This window comes from Malaclemys terrapin, chromosome 3 (assembly GCF_027887155.1).
Source record: "Malaclemys terrapin pileata isolate rMalTer1 chromosome 3, rMalTer1.hap1, whole genome shotgun sequence".
NCBI lineage: Eukaryota > Metazoa > Chordata > Testudines > Emydidae > Malaclemys > Malaclemys terrapin.
The window spans coordinates 173,383,071-173,403,941 of NC_071507.1; the positions used below are offsets into that span (position 1 = coordinate 173,383,071).

The following is a 20,871-nucleotide window of genomic DNA, read 5'->3' on the forward strand; positions in this document are numbered from 1 at the left end:
AATGCCCAAACTAAACTGTCGAGGGACTGACTGTCAAAGAGGAGTGGTAGTGATATACAGAGCCTTTCATCTGTTGGCTCAAATCCAGCCCATGTCAGGAATGACCAAGATTTCCGCTAAACTGAGTATATGTATGGCCATATGCCCAAAACTCAGCTCCTGTGCAGAGCCGAATCCTTCTCACAAGCAACACTTAAATATGCAATAGCTCCTCCGCTGCTGAGTTGCCACTGATATCTGTGGCCACAGTGGAGCAAAGCATCTCATAATGGAGCCCAACACAGCCAGCTGGGCTCTGACTACCTTAGAAGGATGTCCCAGAAGATCTCCCATCCCTGTTCCTTACTGGGAGCTTATACTTGGAACATGTCTGTAGTAGGCATTGGGGAGAATGGGGGAAGAAGAGAGGTTATGGGGAACAGAGGAAAGAGAGTTGGGGACCTGGGAAGTGTGGGAATTGGGATACCCTGGAAAGGGAAAGAGATTTCTAGGAGGTGTAGAAGAAAAAGATAATAAGGGAGACTTAAGAATGGACAGAGATAAGGAAAGAGAGAGGACCCAAAGAAAAGAACAATGGAGAAAAAATGGGAAGAAGAAAATGGAATATAGAGAAGGAAGGAAACTTGGAATGGAAATAAGACTGGAAAAAGAAAAAGAAGAGAATAAGAAATAAAAAATAAAAAAGCCACACACCGATTTACTCATTCATGTACTTACATCTTAGGTGTTTTTTAAAAAAATATAAACCTAATGAAATAGACGAGATGATTTATCCTTTGACCTAGATGGGATTGGGAAGAGGAAGGATACTGTGGTTCTGGGAGTCCACATGGCACAATGATGCATGCTTTAGAAATTCAGAAGTATAAGATTAATAATTAGAAAAGCATGATGGTACATGAGAGAAGAGATGGAGGATTAAGACCAACTACATTGCTCATTCAAACCTCTCATAAAACACTAGTACTTCTGCCAGGCCCATAAGAAATGAGTTTATTATTATTATGGAGAAGAAATTATATATATATAAACCTTCTGAGCTATTCTAAGCTCTGGATTTGCCAATTTGTCCTGTCTTCTGTCTTTGAGACTGTAAACTCTTCAGAGCAGGGACTGTCTTAATATTCTCAATGATATGTCACGCACAAAAACAGTTGACATGAAATACATAAAAATAATTATAATAATCTTTTTTCCTGTGTATTCACTCCTGTGTTAATAGTTCTGTTCACATATAGGGAACGTTGGTAATGACAGAAAATTATCACCAGCTAATGGCTTCTCAGTAGCCTATGTGTTTATTATGACTATTATTATTTGTATTATGGTAGAGCCTAGAGACCCCAACTGAAATCAGGGGATCTCATTGTACTAGATACTGTACAAGCATATAGTGAGACACAGCCGCTGCCCGAAATTACTTACAAGGCAAGGAAAAGATACAAGAAAGTGGGGAAAAAGGCAATATTATTATTGTTGCCCCCTTCCAGATGGTCAAACAAATAGAGGCAGAAACGGAACTCAGATATTCTAAATCCTAGTCTAGTGTCTTAACCAGTAAGACCAGCCTTTCTCTCTTTGGTGGTCTTAGTCCGCATCAGAAAACCCACAATAGTCTTAGGTGCTGACTGGCACATCAGGCAGTCTGAGCAGAAAGGCAATGACTTAATGGGCCTAGAAACTGATGTATTCTTTCATCCTTAGAAATGGTCCCTCCAGGTCAAGGTCACTGCGAGGAAACATGCTACTGCTGCCCTCAAACTAGGAAAAAAATGCAGGCAAGCACAATTCCTGAAGCAGGTGTGATCTATGTTAGTGACCCCGATGTGTGGCTTTCACTCTGGAATGACTCATGAAGTAATAGGCTCTAGTATCCTGCTCTGTGTCTCCACAGAGAAAAAGGCTAGAGGGAAAATACTACCAAGATTTATGTTTGGCAAGTAAGGTACATATAATCAGCTCACAGGGGGGAAGATAGTAACATGGAGTTTGTTGGCCACTCAATGATAAAAAAACAAAAATTCTTTAATGTGCCAAAGACTACTAAAAGTCATACTAATTATACCATTTACTGTGAGTTGTCAGCAGTATTTTTGCATGGAGAGCAGGGGCCTCCCCCTAGCTTTGACTATCTGAAGGTGGCATTGGTAGATGGTCAGGAGCCTGAAGACATTAGTTGGAGCTGCTATCCTCTGGAGGCACAGGCAGCCTTAGAATTCTGAATGCAGCCCTCGAATAAGGAGCAGAGGCCTGTGGAGATTGTTGCTTTCAAGTATGTGAGACTCCATGTTGTTCTCAGCAATATTTCTTCTCTGTGCACTTCCCTTCCTTATGGTGGCTGTGGTTTGTGTTAGAGAACTCCATGACTACACGTGGACCATAAGCTTCATGTTGGCTACCCTGCTTTACATACAAGATACAGAGTTATTGGAAAACTTATCAATATTCACATTCCTGGGTCCACAGAGTATGATGGCGTCAGCTTTGCCTTTAGTTTCAAGATGTCAGTTCATCTCATTGTAGTCATTGGCATTGTTTTCTTTTATGTTTGTGGTTTTCTTCTTTTTCACAGAAGCTTTTGTTTTCTTAGCTGGGACTTTGTTAAATTGCTTATCGAGATTCTTATTTATTTAATTAGTACAGATATTTGAATTGTATTTTAAGTAACGAAATATAGTAGCAGGGGTACAGAGCAAACCACTCAACCACAAATACACAGTTAATGAAAACAAGACGGCTTACATTTATGAAGGCTGCTGTTTAAATATGAAGAGTCTTATTTTATGCCCTGAGCTACTTGAGCATGAATAGAATACAGAGGGGTTCAGACTAAAGAAATTAAGAGATGCAGCAAATTAGCAGGAATGAAGATGAAGGCATTTCCTCCTATCGGTCCCAATCTATCATTACTCAGCAAAACACTTAAGCGTGCTTAATGAGACTTAATATGTGCATCACGTTAAGCATATGCTTACGTGGTTTGCTGAAGAGGGATGGATTTAAACATGTGCTTACGTGCTTTGCTGAATTGGGATGTAATACAGTTATGCAGTCAAGATGATATAAGTTTGATGGTGCTGATGTACTACTGGATGTGTCTGCCGTGTCTACTCGTGGGAATAATCTTATTGGCTTCAGATGAATAAGGGCTGCAGAATCAGGCCTTTTGTTTAGGCTATGTCTAACTACAAATTACTTCAGTATAACTTATGTTGCTTAAGCATGTGAATAATTCATGCCCCTGAGCAACATAAGTTATACCGACCTAAGCCCTGGTGTAGACAGTGCTATGTCAATGGAAGAGATTCTCCCGCTGATATAGCTACTGCGTTTTGTGGAGGTAGGAGTTATTAAGCCGACTGGGGAGCTTTCTCCCATTGACCTAGAGTGTCTTCACCAGAAGTGCTAGAGCGGCGCAGATGCACCTAGCCTTAAGAGTCAGTTATGTATTCTCTGCCCTTACTGTAGGTATCCATGTGACTGGTTAATAGGCTGTGCCATGTTCTTCATGCAACACAGGAAGGCTACCAAAGTCAAAATCCTCAGCTTTTTCCTTAGTGTACATGTGGCTTTTTTCCAAAGGCAAAACAAAATGAAGTTCCTCCAGTCATTTATTACTGATGGCAATTCAGACTGAGATATCTACAGGAAGTGATGGATCAATATGTTTTATTTTTTCTTCTTCTTTCCTTTTATATTAATAGGGGAGGCTGGAGAAAAAGGGGAGAAAGGTGCTCCAGGGCGGCCGGGGAGAGTTGGACCTTCAGGAGAAAAAGGTAACTTGGTTAAAGAAGATGGGTTAAGAGAGTTATTCTTGATCAAAAGTTTTCCTGGTGGATGATGAGAATCCTTTCTGTCTTTGCTAAGACTAAGGCTTCCCTGGCCATTTCCTTGTGCCCTACACACTCCATTTGGAGACTGTGGCTACCACTCTTCTGATCAAAGAGACTCATTTTGGAACCCATGAATGCTGTTTCTTGATTTGCCAGAGGAATCCCTGTTGAGAAAGACATTACGTTATGTGGCCTCCATGTTATTCTTAGCTTTTGCTGCCTGGGCGATACTGCTGCATATTAGTGTGAGACATTAGCACTAGATCACTAGAAAAACAAGTTCAAAATCTGATTTTCAGACCCTGTTCTCTACTTCTGTTTGCACACACACGTGCATGCCCTTTTAGTGCATTAATACCTGCAAATACAGGTGTTAGAATTTGCACAGGCAAAAAATGTTTTGACATTTGTTGTGTGACCTTGGGTGAATTGCACACTTCTTGTGTCACAGTGTAGCCCTCCATAAAATGAGTACACTAATCTTGTGGTGAATACATTTAATTAAAACTTACGAAGGACTTTGTGATCTTCAGATGAATGGCATTTTATAAATACATAATTATCAGAGCTGAGTGAAATTCAGAATTTCCATTCTATGGGAAATTCTGACATTTCAACATTTGATTTTCTCCTGAAATGGCATTTTTGATTGAAATTAAACATTTTGACATTCCTGAAATAAAAATGTTTCATTTCAGTTTATTGAACTGACCTGAAATGCTTCTTTTTAAATAATATCAATATTAAGCTGCATTTCCATCTGGTGATGTATCATGGCAGTCACATGACTCATTATGGCTATTGTAGTCAGGGAGCCTGATGCACCCATTCTCTACTCTGGGTCTGGCTCCCTGACTGGACGACATCTCCCATAATGTACCAAAAGTCATGTGACTACCATGATGCACCATGAAGCTCAGCCTGCATGAAATCAGCTCATTGCCTTATGGGAGATACTGTTAGACCCTGCAGGGCTGGAACTTGGAAGGTTCAGGGCCGCTGATCAGGGCCGGTGCAACCCATTAGGCGACCTAGGCGGTCGCCTAGGCTGCTACAATTTGGGGGGCGGCGACCGCAGCGGTATTTCAGTGGCGGGACCTTCCGCTGCCTCTGTGGGGGGCGGCATTTTGGGGTGGGACCTTCCGCCGCCTAGGGCGGCAGAAAAGCTGGTGGCTCTCCTGCCGCTGATGCCTCTGCATTGCCATGGGAGGCTTAGGCTAGGCTCCAATGGGAGGACCCTGTGAGGCTGGATTTGGCAGGATGTAATGCCTAACAGGACTGGAGTGGTGGCCCCTTACAGCCCCCTGATTGGCTGATACCAGTATATAAATCAGGAAGCCATGAAGGGGAACTGTCTGAGCAACAACACAGACTACCTTGCCCATTTCTGCTCCAGACCCTGATTGTGATAGGCCCTAGACTCTGGCTTCTGACCCCGGTTTGTCCTCGACTTTACTATTCAATTGCTGTCTGTAATCTGGTGCCCGACCCCAATTTCCTGGTAACCTGACCCTGCCTGCCACCTGTTGCCTGAGCTCTCAGTTCACCCTCTGGCCTGTCTTGGACTCTGACCTCCCAATACCTGATTCAGCCAGACTAATGACTCCTGGCTCCAACCAGTCAATCTGACTGCCTTCGTCCTGATTGTGACAGATATAATCCTTCAGGGATCCTGGCCCATAAGAGAGAATGGGGCCTGGAATTATAACTCCCATAAAACAATTTGTCATGATAGGAATATGCAGTTAAATGTTGTGTTGAAGTGATATGAAATGAAAAATAGAAAGGCAGGACTGGAAGGGACATCCTGGGTGATTGAGTCCAGTCCCTGGCTGTCTCAAGCAACAATGTTATATAATCGGTTCATAAATTTATCAAGCTCCAGCTTAAAACTAGTTAGGTTGTTTGCCCTCACCACCCCATTCAAAGGCTGTTCCAGAACCTCACTCCTTTGATGGTTAGAAACCATCTCCTAATTTCCAGCCTAGATTTCTTCTAATTTCCAGCATCAACATTTTGGATCAGTTCCGAAATCAATGTATTCAGATTTGGGTCAAAATGACCTGAAATTAAATATTTCATTTAGATTTTCCTGACTGAAAATACTAATAAAAAAACCTGTCTCAATTTTTTGGAGAAACTACATTTTCTGTTGGAAAAGTTGTTACAATAGAAAATTTCTGCCTCACTCTAATAATTATAATGCTTTCTCATTTCTGTGTGCCTCTGCAATTCTGATTTCCTGCCAGGCCTGGAGGAGGAAGTGCTGAATAAAAATACCTTGCAGAAAAAACACCAAAACCATCAAGAGACAAAGGAAAATAAGAGTTTCGTGGCCTATGTATTGGTATACAGATGATGCTTCCAGAATGACTGAATAGAGGCAAAACCTTTTACACCAGTCAAAAAAATTAAAGAACAAGACATTTTTTTCAGCTTTCCTTTATCCAGCCAGGTTCAGAGTAGATTGTATTGGACATATTCTCAGAACACCTGAAGATGCAAATAATTTGTTTTAGCAAAGTGTGAAGAGTTTATAAAACAAACTCCTGTGTGAAATGGACTCTAATTAGCTAGTCTTTTCATTAGTATTTTATAGTTTTAAAAAATTTGTCTACATTAATTGCTCTCTACAAATGCCTTTTTTCCACACGAATACCGGTTGTTATTTAAAAAATAATGTGGAATACATTATACTAAAATTATTCAAGGTGATTAAAAACTCTCTATTTTTTGCGCCTTTCTTCCTCATTAGGGACCCTCCCCACCCCCAATACAGTATATTCAGTTCACCAGGCTTTAAGAAGTGCCTCACTAGCAAGGAAGCAATCCCGATTGCAGACAAGCACTCCCATTGCATCTGCTGCCTTGGGGAAGGCCACATCCAGCAAAAGTGTGGTCTCTGCCATCACATCCAGCCACAATCTCGTAAGGACAGAGAGCTCTGACAGAACATTATCTTCATAATGAGGCGGCTCTTAGGCCCTCACAGGATCCACACCATGAGTCACCTGGCAGACGTCAGTCTTCCCCAGAGCCCTCTACAGCTAAAGGCGGTGGGTCGAGGAAACAGATTGCTGACCCCTCTCGCATGTCATCTAAGAAGAGAGCGGGAAGTCCTCATAGTGAGCCCCGAGATAGCTGTAAGCGGTCCCCATCTTGCTCAGTATCTTTGACACCATTGGTACTGAGACCATCTCAGTCCAGTACCCATGGCTCATGGAAACCAACAGTAGCCGGTACTGCTGACATGCTCATGGATCCTATGGGCCTGGGCACCGAGGCCTGGGCACCAAAGGACAGGAGTAAGCACTCTGCTAAAAAGGAGCTCCCTGTATGTGAGTCTACATCGGTAACATTATCATCGCCTCATCCAGAGAGAGCGGTACAGACAAGATCCCCATCTCCCCCAGCACTGCCACCAACACTGGGATGGTCAGTGCTGGCGAACCAGAGGAGGTGGTGTCACAATACTCCTCTCAGGCTCCATATGGTGCTCAATACCAGCAAGGCCCATGCCCGCAGATGGCCCCATCACCACCACCCTGGTATGGCCACATATGGGCACCACCACCGGGCTGTATGCCACCATCATCCCAGTGGTTTTATTGGGACCCGTGGGCAGCATATCACCAACATGCCTCTCAAGAACATGCCATATCACCAACATGCCTCTTGCCCAAGAACCCTCAAGGCACACCACCTCGGCCGCAGCATCCAGCGCTTTGGAGCCTCCACAAAATATCATAGAGGAACGGGAAGGTGGGGGCAAAGAAGCAATGACACCGAAGAGCATATCCTCCTTTTCCCTGGATGAAGCTGTCATGCCTTCCCCACCATCTCTGGCGGACAACTTTTGTCTCTTCCAGGGATTGGCAAAGAGAGTTGCAGACACTCTCCAAACACTCCTGAAAGAAATCAAGGATATTCATCATCGGCTCCTTGACATCTTCCATGCTTCCTCCTCCTCAAAAATTGCCCTCCCTATTAATGAAGCCATCTTAGACCCAGCAAGAACCATCTGGCAAACCCCAGCATCAGTAGCACCAACATCCAAGCGGGTAGACAAAAAATACGATGTCCCCGCCAATGAAACTAAATTCCTCTTCTCCCACCCACCACCCAACTCCATTTTGGTGGATGCCATCAATTCCTGCGGCTGGCAACACCAGTCAAGGGCCACTCCCTAAGATAGAGACTGGAAGCACCTAGACCTTTTTGGTAGGAAGGTATACTTCTCAGCCATGCTTCAAATCCATATCACCAATTACCAGGCCCTCACAGTGAAATATGATTATATAAACTATTCAAAACTGAATGACTTTATTGAGCAGATACTGGAGTTACATTGTGACCAATTTAAGGCTTTTATCCAGGAGGGCCAGTTACTGTCAAAAACATTTCTGCAATCTGCCCTTTACGTGGCTGACACAGCAGCTAGAGGTGATACGTGGGCATCATGGTTCCATCTGTTGGCCTTCCCGAAGGAAGTACAGTCTCCTGTTGAGGACCTCCCTCCCTTTTGAGGGCACAAAGCTCTTTGCAGAGAAGATTGATGCTCCCTTCACACCCTGAAGGACTCTATGGCCACTCTCCAGTCACTGGGTATCTACACACCAGGATAAAAAAGACTATTTAGTCCCCAATCCCTGCATAGACACACATACATCTCAATATTAACCTCAATGCCACCATGAGCCACAAAAAAAGAAAGGAAAATTTTCCAAGTGCAAACCAGCTGGATCACAATCTTCTTCATTCCAGCCTTCTATGTCCAAACACCAGTTCTGATGGGTGGGTCGAGGTGCTGTTAGACCACTTCCCCCAATTGATACAGCCGATCAATGCTTTACACCCATTGGCAACATTCTGCAGTGCCTAGGAATTCAGAACATCAGGCCAGTGGTTCCCAGAGATCATTCAAACTGGGTGCGCCATCCATTTTACTTTCATACCCCCTCCACAACACCACTATTTTTTTTCCTGTGGGTGCTTGAGCCCCTCAGCATCCATGGAGTCAGCACATATGCTGCTCAGGAGTCACCTACAGTGGAGCACCCATAGGGATACTACTCAAAGAAGAAGTTACTAACCTTGTGCAGTAACAATGGTTCTTCGAGATGTGTGTCCCTATGGGTGCTCCATAACTCACCCTCCTCCCCTCTACTTTGGAGTTCTTGGCTATGGCTCGGCGGTAGAGAAGGAACTGAGGGGGGTTAGCCCGCATGCCTTGACTTGCCTTGTGGCAGGGCACGAGTAGGGACAACGCATGTGCGGGCCTAACGGACACCACTACTGAAGTTCTTCGATCAACAGCACAGGGACACAAGCACACCTACGGTGGAACACCCATAGGGACACACATTTCGAAAACCATCATTACCGCACAAGGTGAGTAACTTCTTCATCTTCTGCATCTGGAAAAGACTTGAGGTCATTCTGGACTCGATCCAGAAAACTTTAAGCATGTGAGTAGTCCCATTGACTTCAATGCAACTACTCCTGCATGTAAAGTTAAGCACATGCTTAAGTGCTTTTCCTGCCTCTCAGAGAGGAAGTGTGAATGGAATATTAGGACCAGCAATAGTAGGTGAGCTGCCTGTGGATTCTCTCCCTGTGAAAAACAGATGAGGTTTGTTTAATGAACTCTTGTGCCTGCTGTCATTTTTCCAGGGATTGTGTCTATTTATTATCTAGGAACAGGGACTTTAAGAAAAACACCAAATATTGCAAGACTCGTGGTAAAATCATGAGACTTGGTAACACTGAAATAGCCAACACATGGTCATTTTTTCCAGTATTCTCCAAGCTAACTTTTTATCTAGTGCTATGAGCTGGTTATCACCTGAAGGATATTTATTTATTTCATATTATAGAAGTGCTAAAAGAGTGTGTCCATCCAGATACTCTGAGCTGTTAAGTGCTCCACTATCTACAGAGCTCAACCTGTTATTGGGGCAGTAAACTTTTTAGCTTAGTCTTTAACCTCTTTGTGGGCCTGATCTCGCACCATCGGGGACCATGGATGTGTTAGATGACCATGTTCTTTAAGTACTAAGTTATAGTATAATTTTTAAGCACATTTGTACTGAGGTTTATATTTAGTTATTCTTTTCTGACGAACAGACATTAAGTAAAAGAGGAGCTTTCAATTTTTGGGTCCTTCAATAGGGAAGACTGTCAGTCAAAATCTTTATAGCAGTTAACACTATTAATGTTTAATATATTCTGGTTCTATTTGAGTAAATGGTGGCTGACTTGAGAAAGCGTGTGTAATTCCTTTGTAGTTTTTTCAGTATTTTCTATTTATAGTATCACTTTGTGATCTCGAACATTTCTGTAATTCCTTTTGTGCCCTTTATCTGTTTTATTTGTTGGGCAGGGTAATTCTAAGATAGAGTAACTACTATCTTTGGTTTTATAAGTGTTGAAAAATCAATGAATAAATAAATGAAATATATAAGAAATACAGTCCTCCTATTTCTGGCCTGATCAGAAGGAGGAAGTACTGGGAACCTTGTGAGAAAATCTCTGCTCTAGTGATATTTGCAGCCCAATTTTGCAGAGCCAAAAGATTTGGATAATTCAAATGAACAATCAGATGTTTGGTACGTATCTAAAATGAACCCAAATGCTAAGCTGTTTGATGTTTCCGTGTCACTAGACATTGGTTAAGAATAAATTCTTGTTACTTTCCTCATTGCTTTTGATTATTCTGCAAGTAGATTACCACCTGTATAATATCAGCATTTTATAAAGCATTGGATAAGATTTAGATTAAACACAGCTACTCGAACAATTATAATCAGTCATCCAAAGTAATTTAGACCACTGTATTACACTATATGGTATAAGCAAGAGGAAAATATTCTGTATAAGAAATTCTATGACTGACGATTAAATGTCATGAGCCAACTTCTGTCTTTGAATGAATATTGACCTCTACTGAAGTTATGAAAACATTGCATGCATATCTGAAGGAGAATTTAGCCTTAGATTATGGTCCAAGAGTGAATAATGTAGTACAAAGGATTAGCCTTCCACTTGAGTTTAAATCGTGATGACGGTTACAAATGGAAATGAGTTAGGTGACCTCATCCAAGTCTCCGTTTGTGCCCATTATGAAATTACTGTCTACCTCAACACAACTGACATTCTCTCCTCGGAAGATGGATTACTGGTCAGGAGTGATCTGAATGATTTCATAGAGCCATGAGCCTCTGTGTTAGGCCCAAACTTCCAGGAGCATGAACTCCTCAAAACAATTTAAATAAAAAAGTATAGCAAAGCAAACATCCCCAGATCAGTAGAAATGCCCTCTCAATACAACCCAAGGTAGACATTCTAAAGCATTTAAAATAAGAAAGGGGCGGGGGAGAGGTGGGCAGGAGATAGGGAAGTAATGTTGGAAAGCACTGTCAAGCTAACTGGACTCTTAAAAATAAAAGTAGCCCTACAGGGTATTTTAATTTACCTACAGTCTTAAATATATGGAGATATACCTATCTCATAGAACTGGAAGGGACCATGAAAGGTCATTGACTCCAGCCCTCTGCCTTTACTAGCAGGACCAAGAACTGATTTTGCCCCGGATCCCTAAGTGGCCTCTTCAAGGATTGAGTTCACAACCCTGGGTTTAGCAGACCAATGCTCAAACCACTGAGCTATCCCTCCCCCCTGAAAATATGCAGAATAAACACCTGAAAATATACAGAATGTATCTGAACTTTCTGTTATTACACTGCATAGATCTATAAATTAGGTTTCCTCAAAATGTTGTGGAATAACTTGAACCTATGAGCTGCTGAGCATTCTGGCCCTGATCTGGTGAAGCATGTTACCACATGCTAATCATTAAGTGTGTGAATAATCTCATTAACTTCACTGGATTGGGGTCCAAGTGCTCAGCAGTTTGCAGGATCAAGGTCTAAGAGAGAGGTAATAATATCTCAAGAGATATTTTAATATTACCTCCTGCTCATTAATATGCAATCTTCTTCATGTCTGATTCAATATTCACATGACTTTACTGCTCCCTTAGGGGTGTTGCTGGCAGAATTCTGTACAAAAGCCCTGGTGAAAGAGGTCTTGTGTAGACAATTATATATACACAAAGTTGCCATCTGATTCAAAAATATCTTCCAGTTCTACTTTAAAATACATATACAGTATATTTTCACAAAAGTGAGGTTGATGTTTATCATGTTAGATAAAAGTTTAGTTACATAGCTTCATTGGTACATTAGCACAGTAATTCAGTCTAAATTGTAAACCCCATTGAGAAGCTGCTTTGCTTTCATTATTGTGTTGGTAGTTTAAAGTGCAAAAATTATCAGTAAAAGCCACATTTTTAAAAATGTGTGCATAAGTTGTGCCCACAAAAGGTACATGTGTGTATGGCACATACAGATAATTGATCATGCAGTTTTATGTGTTTTGCATATGCAACTGCATATTTGACATGCCTTTGTACCTCACAGACGTATCTTGCTGGCACAATTCAAGCATGTCATATATATCTCAGGGTGTGATGCAGAGGTAAAATTTCTAGACCCCATAAATGACTGCTTCTTGGAATAGCTAGTTCTGGAACCCACAGGAGGAGAAGCAATTCCTGATTTAGTTGTAAGTGGAGCACAGGCTCTGGTCCAAGAGGTAACTATAGCTGAACTGCTTGATAATAGTGACCATAATGTAATTACATTTAACATCCTTATGGAGGGAATAGTACCCAAAAACCCCACCACTGTAATATTGAACTTTAAACAGGGGAACTCCATAAAAATGAGGTCGCTTGTTAGATGGAAATTAAAAGGAGCTGTCAAAAGGGTTAATTGCCTGCAAGCAGCAAGGGGACTATTTAAAAACGTGTTGATAGAGGCTCAGACTAAATGCATACCCCAAATCAGAAGAGACAATAAGAGGACTAAAAGACTAACATCATGGCTAAACAGCAGTATAATGGAGACCATTAGAGGCAAAAAGGCATCTTTTAAAATGTGGAAGTCAAATCCTAGTGAGGATAATAATAAGGTGCACAAAGTCTAGCAGGTTAAGTGTAAAGGCATACGAGGCAGGCCAAGAAAGAATTTGAGACGCAACTTGCTAAAGACTAAAGATAGTAAGAATTTTTAAAAGTACATCAGAATCAGGAAGCCTGACAAACAGGCACTAAAGGCCACTATGTGACCAAGGTGTCAGTCACTGCTTTCCAGGATACAGTCCCCCTTTCTGTTGTTATGACCTGCATTCCTTGTTCCTTTGCATTTGGCTGTATTAAAATGCATTTTGTTTGAAGTGGCTCAATAGTTCACCTTTAGTATTTTCTGCCTTCTCTTGCTCATGGGAAGGATCTCCAAGAAGATCAGTTGGATTTTCCTATTTTTTAGCTCCCTTCCAAGATCCTGAAGTCTTTTATCATCTGTGGAGTTCCATGTGATGCTGAGACATTGGTTTCAAAGAGTATAATCACCAGTAGAGACTTGCAGATGACTGTTTGTACTGTTTGTCCAAATTTGTAGTTACATCTCTTTTGGTCACTCCAGGGAGTGTGGACTGCATTCCCTCCGAGCTTCTATCCTCCCCAACTTTCTCGTGCCGCTTTTGGACTGCTCTTTTGGCAGTTCTGTAGTCTGCTAGAATGGACTTCACAGGTGGTCCCCAAATCATAGTTTGAGAGCCAATGATGTAGAGGAATCTCTCTTTAAATTGGTTACTCCATAGGAAGAAATAATTACATGGAGAGAGGCTTTCCCATGGGTAAATTAAATGGTTATCCCATGGGGAGATTAAATCACAGGGAAAAAGGGGTGTAATGCAAGTCCGATGAAGCCCTTGAATGACACTACAGTTTGCTACCAGCCAGTGAGTGTTTCTGTGAGGATGGAACAAGCAAACTCCTGTAGGGGGAGAGAGACTGTAGAAAAAAATCAAATCCAAACAGTTCTTTTAATGAGCACAGAATAATTAATATATGTGTTTCCTGGGTTTGAGATAAACAAACTCTTATTTCTGAGTAGAACACATAGGCTTCATTTTACTGGTTATTATTGATAAGTAGTCTGTTCTGTTTACATAAAAGGATGTGAAGTCACAAAAAGCAAATTAGTTGTGTTTATATATTATGCTATATTTATGGGCTGAATACATGTCTGTTTCATTTCAGATACAGCTGTTTGAAATGAATTATTAAGGACCCCTAGAACTGGGTGTTCAAACCTCTGATATAATCCTTTTATTATAACCCCCAGTCTTCCTATAACCAATTCATATCAGAGTGAGCAAGGCCACTTTTTGATAAGCTTAATAAGGTCATAATAGTCTAACACTTTTTGACACATTTGGAGTTCCTGGGAAATACATCCCCAACATTCATCACATTCCAGCAAAAATAACTCTCTGCAGTTAATACAGTACCACAGACTGAATCCTTAAAGTGTTCAAGGAATCTTGAATCCACCATGTGAGCTGAGGCTATCTCCCAGACAGTACTTTTTCAACTGATTGTACAGATTGCTTCTGTTTTTCTACTGGGATCACATGCATTAGGAGGAAAATACCTGTGGTTTCATGTACAGTTTCCTAATTCCACAATGATTGTGTACACATCATTCCTTTTAGAACTTTTGGTCCTTTTCCATAATCATTTGGTGCATAGATAACAAGTTAAAGATGCCTAGGAAATACCATAGATAGTACAAAACAGTTAGCCAGTAGCCCATCAATTCAGATGTCCTTTCTGACAGCAACCAACACCAGATGCATCTGAGGAAGGTGGAATCTGAGCTTCCTACTTCAGCATAATGCATCTACTGGTAGCTAGTTGTGTGAAACTTTCACCCAGGATAATTAGGAGATTTCTTCCTGATCCTATGGAGACGAGATTTTGCCTAGAAGCATGATATTTGATTGTCCTTATCTTAAAATTATATTTTTAGTTATAAAATTATCTAGGCTTTAAAAAAAAATCCAGCCAAAGTACGTGATTATGATCTGCAGCAAAGAATTCCACAGATCCTCAGCTGGCATAAATTGTCATAGCTCTAGTGACTTCAACTAAACTATGACAATTTATAAGCTGAAGATCTGGCCTACTGTGTATAATAATTTTTCCTTGAATTCATCTCATTGAATGAATGGTTCTTTCATTGTGAGACCATGCATAAAATATGTTGCACGGTTTAAATTAAGATTGGATTTCCTTTGAGAAGAAGACCACATAGGATTTTTAATGGAAATAGTTGTAGACCAAGCTGCCTCAGGAAATTCTGGGCCAGATTGTCTCCCCTGCTCTAGTCCACTTATGCAGACTCATCGGGCAAATGGGACTTAAAGCTCATGGAGCTCCTTAGTTGGTGTATAGCTGGCATAGCCAGTTGCTACACCATTCCCTGTGCAGTCCCTAGTATAAAGGGCTTACTGGTACGAGGAGGGTGTATGGCCAGAATGTGTTGTGCTCTGGCATGTCTGGCTGGGATGTACATGGGGGCATAGCCAGCGGGCATACTCTTGAGCCCCCCCATGCCTGGTGGTGGGATGTGCAGCAAAAAAACAAGGCTACTCCCTTTTATTGCTGTTTACAAGTCAGGAAAGGGACATTTCCTGGAAAGCCTACTTGAAACAAGTCAGCTGACATAGCAGGTATTTACCAGGTCCAGATTATCCCCACTCCCCATCCCGACGATTAATGATCTTGCTGGCTTCAGAGTTACTACACTACAGGGAAAGAGCAACTTCCAGCTCAGACAAACTTAAGTATATATAGCACCTGTATATCTATTTGGGTTTGCTTAGAAGAGTTGTGGCCTACTAACCACGGGTGGCCTGGTTTAAGCCAAGGCTTCAGTAATGTGCAGGAGTGCCCTGCCTATGCTATTAAAACAACCAGTGTTCAGCAACGGTTGTCAGACACTGGTCCCCCTAGCATTGAAAATGTTTTGGCTGCTAGTGTAGACAGGGCCAAACCATTTTCAGTATTCATTACAGAAAGCATTCTAGATACTGGGTAGCAGGAGATATGTCCCATGCTTTTGAATAGTGGGTTTTGAAGTCTGTTGACACTATCTATGCCAACAGGATAATGATTTCTCATATTGGTTGAAGGGTGTGACGGGGAAGAGCCACATTTGTGATTCTTGGCTTGCTTTCCTAGCTTAGACACATATGGTGGACCAAATTCCACTTTTGACTAGTGATGGTAGAATGTGGCCATTGATTCCAGCCAGTGGATCGGAACATCACTAATTGATTAAAACTACTTTAGTGATAAATGACATGACAGATACCTTCTGGGGAAGAGTTCAGATAAATGATACCAAGACCCACTCTACAGTGATTCATTGGCCAGATAACAGTGGTTTCTCTTCTTCAGCTTACTTTGTGTGATATATGATGATAAAGCAAGTGCCTCTTACAATGCACTTGTTTTCCATGAGCTATCTGAATATTCTGTTATACGGTACAACCAGGAGAAAAGGGTCAAGGTCAGATGAAGAAAGTGAATCAAACCTTTTTCTATTAGATTTTTGTGTATACATAATGGAAAGCCAGGACGAACACTGAAAGGAGAAGAGGGTAAATTATGGCAACTCTGTTGACAATTTATGTCAGCTTTTGTAATGTGCATATTTATCCTTTATTCATTAAAAATTGCTGAGGAAGATGATTTCAAGTGACTCATTTACCACAACTCTACTTTAAAGAACTGCATGGTATCTTCATTAAAATTAATAACACTTTACATTCCTGCTGTGAATTACTTAGACTGTGTGTGTGTGTGTGTGTGGTGTACGTGTGTGTGTGTGTATCTAGAGGGCAAACGAAAGGCTTTCACTACTTCTCGTTATGATACTGTAACCCTTCTGCCCATCTGAGTTGGCAGCAACAAGGGCCGGGTTCAGTATCTAGGGGTTCCGTTTCAATAACGCAATGCAAAACTGGCTCGAGCCCCCACCCAGTGACCTGGGACAATTACATACCACTCCCCCAGGCACCTCTAAGAGGCAATACTTCCCCTCTCACAAGCACGGAGTCTGAGTGTAGCAAAATCCTTTTAATAAAGGAGGGAAACAATGCGGCATTATGTTGGGGAAACACCAGAAACAGGATTCATAACAAACCATGAGCAAAAGACCCACCCCCAAGTAAGTTTGGCAGTATCCCTTTCCCCTCAGGGTCTTAAGTCCAACAACCCAAAAGATCACCCCAAAGTCCCAAAAGTCCAACACTCCAAAAGAATAAGTATGCAACTGTCTCCACTGAATTTACAGAACACAAAGACTAAATTCTGCTCTCAGTTACTTTGTTGCTACTTCATTAGATCAGGGGTTCTCAACCTTTCCAGACACTGTACCCCTTTTGGGAGTCTGATTTGTCTTGCGTACCCCAAGTTTCACTCACTTAAAAACTACTTGCTTACAAAATCAGACATAAAAATACAAAAGTGTCACAGCACACTATTACTGAAAAATTGTGTACATTCTCATTTTTATCATATAATTATAAAATAAATCAATTGGAATATAAATCTTGTACTTACATTTCAGTGTACAGTATATAGAGCAGTATAAACAAGTCATTGTATGAAATTTTAGTTTGTACTGACTTTGCTAGTGCTTTTTATGTAGACTGTTGTAAAACTAGGCAAATATCTAGCTGAGTTTTTGTACCTCCTGGAAGACCTCTACGTACCTCCAGAGGTACGTGTACCCATGGTTGAGAACCACAGCACTAGATTAATTGACTCATTATGCTTGAAGACTTTTAAATCTCTTAAATTCCATAATAGATTCAGCCTTTTGATCCACAAGTTTTTCTGGAATCTCCCCTTATTTTCAACAATACATTGGGACGACAAACTATCTGAGTGGCGTCATACAAAAACTTTATTTTCATGGCTTTCAGTCAAATTCTATTTTCATTTATACCTGTGCAGTTCCGTGAAGTCAACTGCACTGAGAAGGTTAAATATGCTTCTGTGTTATTTATGTAGCAGGCCGTGGATGAGGAAAGAGCTGGACTCCTGGAATTTGACAAACCTTGGTGATCATTCATTGTAATTGCAAAGAAAATTTGCTACAACATTTTCTGCTGCCTGCCATAGAAAATGATACTGAAGTGCTGCTGGACATCTGAATAAAGCAGACAATGTTTTTAACTTGTGTCTTTGATCTTTTTGTTATGTTTAGGGGAAATGGGGGACAAAGGACAGAAGGGCAGTGTGGGTCGACATGGAAAAATTGGTCCCATCGGTTCAAAAGGTATATTTGATTCAATCTTTTTTTCTCCGGTGGTGTCTCAACTGAATAATCAATGGCCATTTATCTTTGAGATGAGTCCCATTCTTATTTAAAATTACTCAGATTGTCTCAGAACTTACCAAAATATATAGCAAGCCTATAATTTAATCACATTCTAGTCAATCAAAGGATGGAGATCTCTGGACTAGTTGTCTTACACCCTGACACATAGCAGGATCAAGAAGTCTTAGAAACCTGACTTGTGGGTAGATGAAAGAGTTTTTAAATTACATCAACCTCCAAGTATAGATATTTAAAGAAGAGTGGGTGGGAAGTAGGATTGTACTTTGGCAGAGGCACAGATTCAGAAGCCATGAGGTCTGAATTCCTTGGCCTTCCCACTTCTTATGTGACATTGGTCAAATCATTTTGAACAGCATTTTCAATGGAGCTGTCTAATTTTAGGCTTCTAAATCAAAATTTAGACACCTAAATAAAAGTGGCCTGATTTTCAGAAGTGCTACTTCCTTACAGGTTCCACGGAAGTCATTGCTCTATAAAGTGCCTAAGCAAGTGCTGGGACAAATAACAAGAGCTGGAACAGAATGAAACTAGTTATGATGTTTGTCCCTGAATCCAGACTACACAGTTTGGGCCTGTCTTGATGATGAACTGACTGGGACAACAAATCCAAATTCTCCATCATTTGGGGCCCATCTCTACATCTAAATCTTAGTCATTAACAAAAAAAACCTGTTTAGAAACTTTCTGTTAATGAAACTGGTGAAGCAATCCATTTGCTGAGCAGCAAAATTGATGATATTTTTCATTTTTTAGGTGAAAAGGGAGATAATGGGGATATAGGGCCACCTGGTCCTAATGGAGACCCAGGTAAACCATGATAGATCTTCAAAGTGTATAGTTTTTTTAAAAAATGTATAAATCATGTATAGTACACATTCCTTTTAAAAATGCTGAAGAATGATGTTGGAACTTAAATTTTTGAATAACCTCTTCTGATTTATGCATTGTAATTTGGATTATACTGCACATCTACAAGGGTACTTTTACAAAACGTTTGTTGAGGATGCAATGACTGCTGGGAGTTGTACTGTAATTCCTTCTGGGGGTGGACAACTGCTTGAAAGAATGTGCAGTAGCTCCCCACTAACTCAACATGGATTTAGTTATTCCAGAAAGCTAATGGGAGCAGGAATGCAACTTGTTCCCAGTCATTCCCACTGTGCCAAAAGACATCTCTGGTCATCCTACTTAGGCTCTAATTCTGCACTGAGAACCCTGTGGGGGACCCCTGCACCTTCATCAACTTCAGTGGGACATCTCATGGGCAAAAAGCTGTGTTGTGCATGTGGTTCTCAGCGCAGGAACAAGGCCTAAGGGACTTAGGGACTTCATGCCACAGTCTACAAGGCCAACAGGCTCAGACTTTGTAGAATTTATTGGCAGGGTAGGAGGGCATATTTTCATCTACAGCAGAAGTTCTCAAACTGCGGGGGCAGGTGCCCATGTGTGTGTGTGGGGGGAGGGCAGAATGTATTCTGGGGGGCATGAAATGTTTTTTGGGGAAAAGAACTTATTGCTTACCCCCAGCAATGGATAAATAACTAAGCTGATTCCTCCAGACCTATCAGGTCCTCAGATCATTTGACTCTAGATGGCGCTGTGCATTTTCATGGATTTCTGCTAAGCTTGCATAGCATTATACAAAGTCATCGCCCTATGTACGTTAATCCGTTCTTTGCTACGACAAGGTGTGTGCATTTAATTGTAAGCATCAACCACAATTGCAGTTTTTCTTTTGCTCTTATTACAATGGATCGTTGGCTCTGTTTGAATCAGTGCCTTACTGTTTTTAATATTTAGTGAGAGTTGCATGTGGATTTTTTAAGGGTATATGTACTTGTATGTTGGGGAGTGGGGGAGGTTGTAAACCACTACAAAAACAAAGAAGGGGACACAATCAAATACATTTGAGAACCACTGATCTACAGAACTGACCTTATTTTGGTTTTCAAGAATGCTGTGATTTTTGCCAGTTATGCTGGTGGAGAGAAGCTGTTTTGCAAAGCCTTTCTACACATCATCTGAGACTCTGAAAAACCATTGGATGATCAACGGGTATCTTGTTAGGAGTGTGAAAAGCTTAGAGCCGGTCTACATGTAAAACATTGCTGTGGCACATCTGTACCAGTGCAGCTGCGTCAGTGAAGATGCTGCTATATTGATGGGAGAGCTTCTCCTATCGGCGCAGCTAATCTACTTCCATGAGAGGCAATAGCTATGTTGATGGGAGAAGCGCTCCCTTTGGCATAGTGCTGTCTATGCAGGGGGGGCTAGGTTGGTATAACTACATTGAGTGCCATAGTTATACCAATGTAAGTTTGTAGTGTAGACCTGACCTTAGACTCAGATGATGGAAAACAATAGACTATTGGTGCTTTTAGGACAAAAATGCAGCACCTCCCCTGCATTCTAGTATCTTTAATAGATTTTATGTTAGATAATAGAAATGGAAAAATGGAAATGTTGTTTGCATTAATTATGTGTTGTTAGCAGCCACTGAATGATACAAATGTAACAGATGTGGTTATTAGATAGTGAGTAATGAACAATCAATGTTTACTAAAACATCTGCTCTTATGGGAAGGTTAGGAAGGAGCAAGGCTATGCAATGCCTTGTATGTGAAGAGAAGAGTCTTAGGGATAGATAATGACTTGGACTGTGCCCATGCAAAAGGAGAAGGAACCCCCCTTTCACTCCTACATGGGCTACTCAGTCT

At 41.2% G+C, this 20,871-nt stretch overlaps 1 protein-coding gene across 3 annotated transcripts in view; it reads left to right on the top strand.

Annotated features, from left to right (window-relative positions):
* Positions 1 to 20,871, top strand: part of COLEC11 (collectin subfamily member 11) — a 46,885-nt gene that overhangs the window by 21,052 nt on the left and 4,962 nt on the right. For all 3 annotated transcript variants that reach the window (XM_054022665.1, XM_054022667.1, XM_054022666.1), the window contains exons 3-5: positions 3,705 to 3,776; positions 18,020 to 18,091; positions 18,908 to 18,961. In XM_054022665.1, the coding sequence (XP_053878640.1) occupies positions 3,705 to 3,776; positions 18,020 to 18,091; positions 18,908 to 18,961 (198 nt within the window). The remainder of the gene's footprint in view (positions 1 to 3,704; positions 3,777 to 18,019; positions 18,092 to 18,907; positions 18,962 to 20,871) is intronic.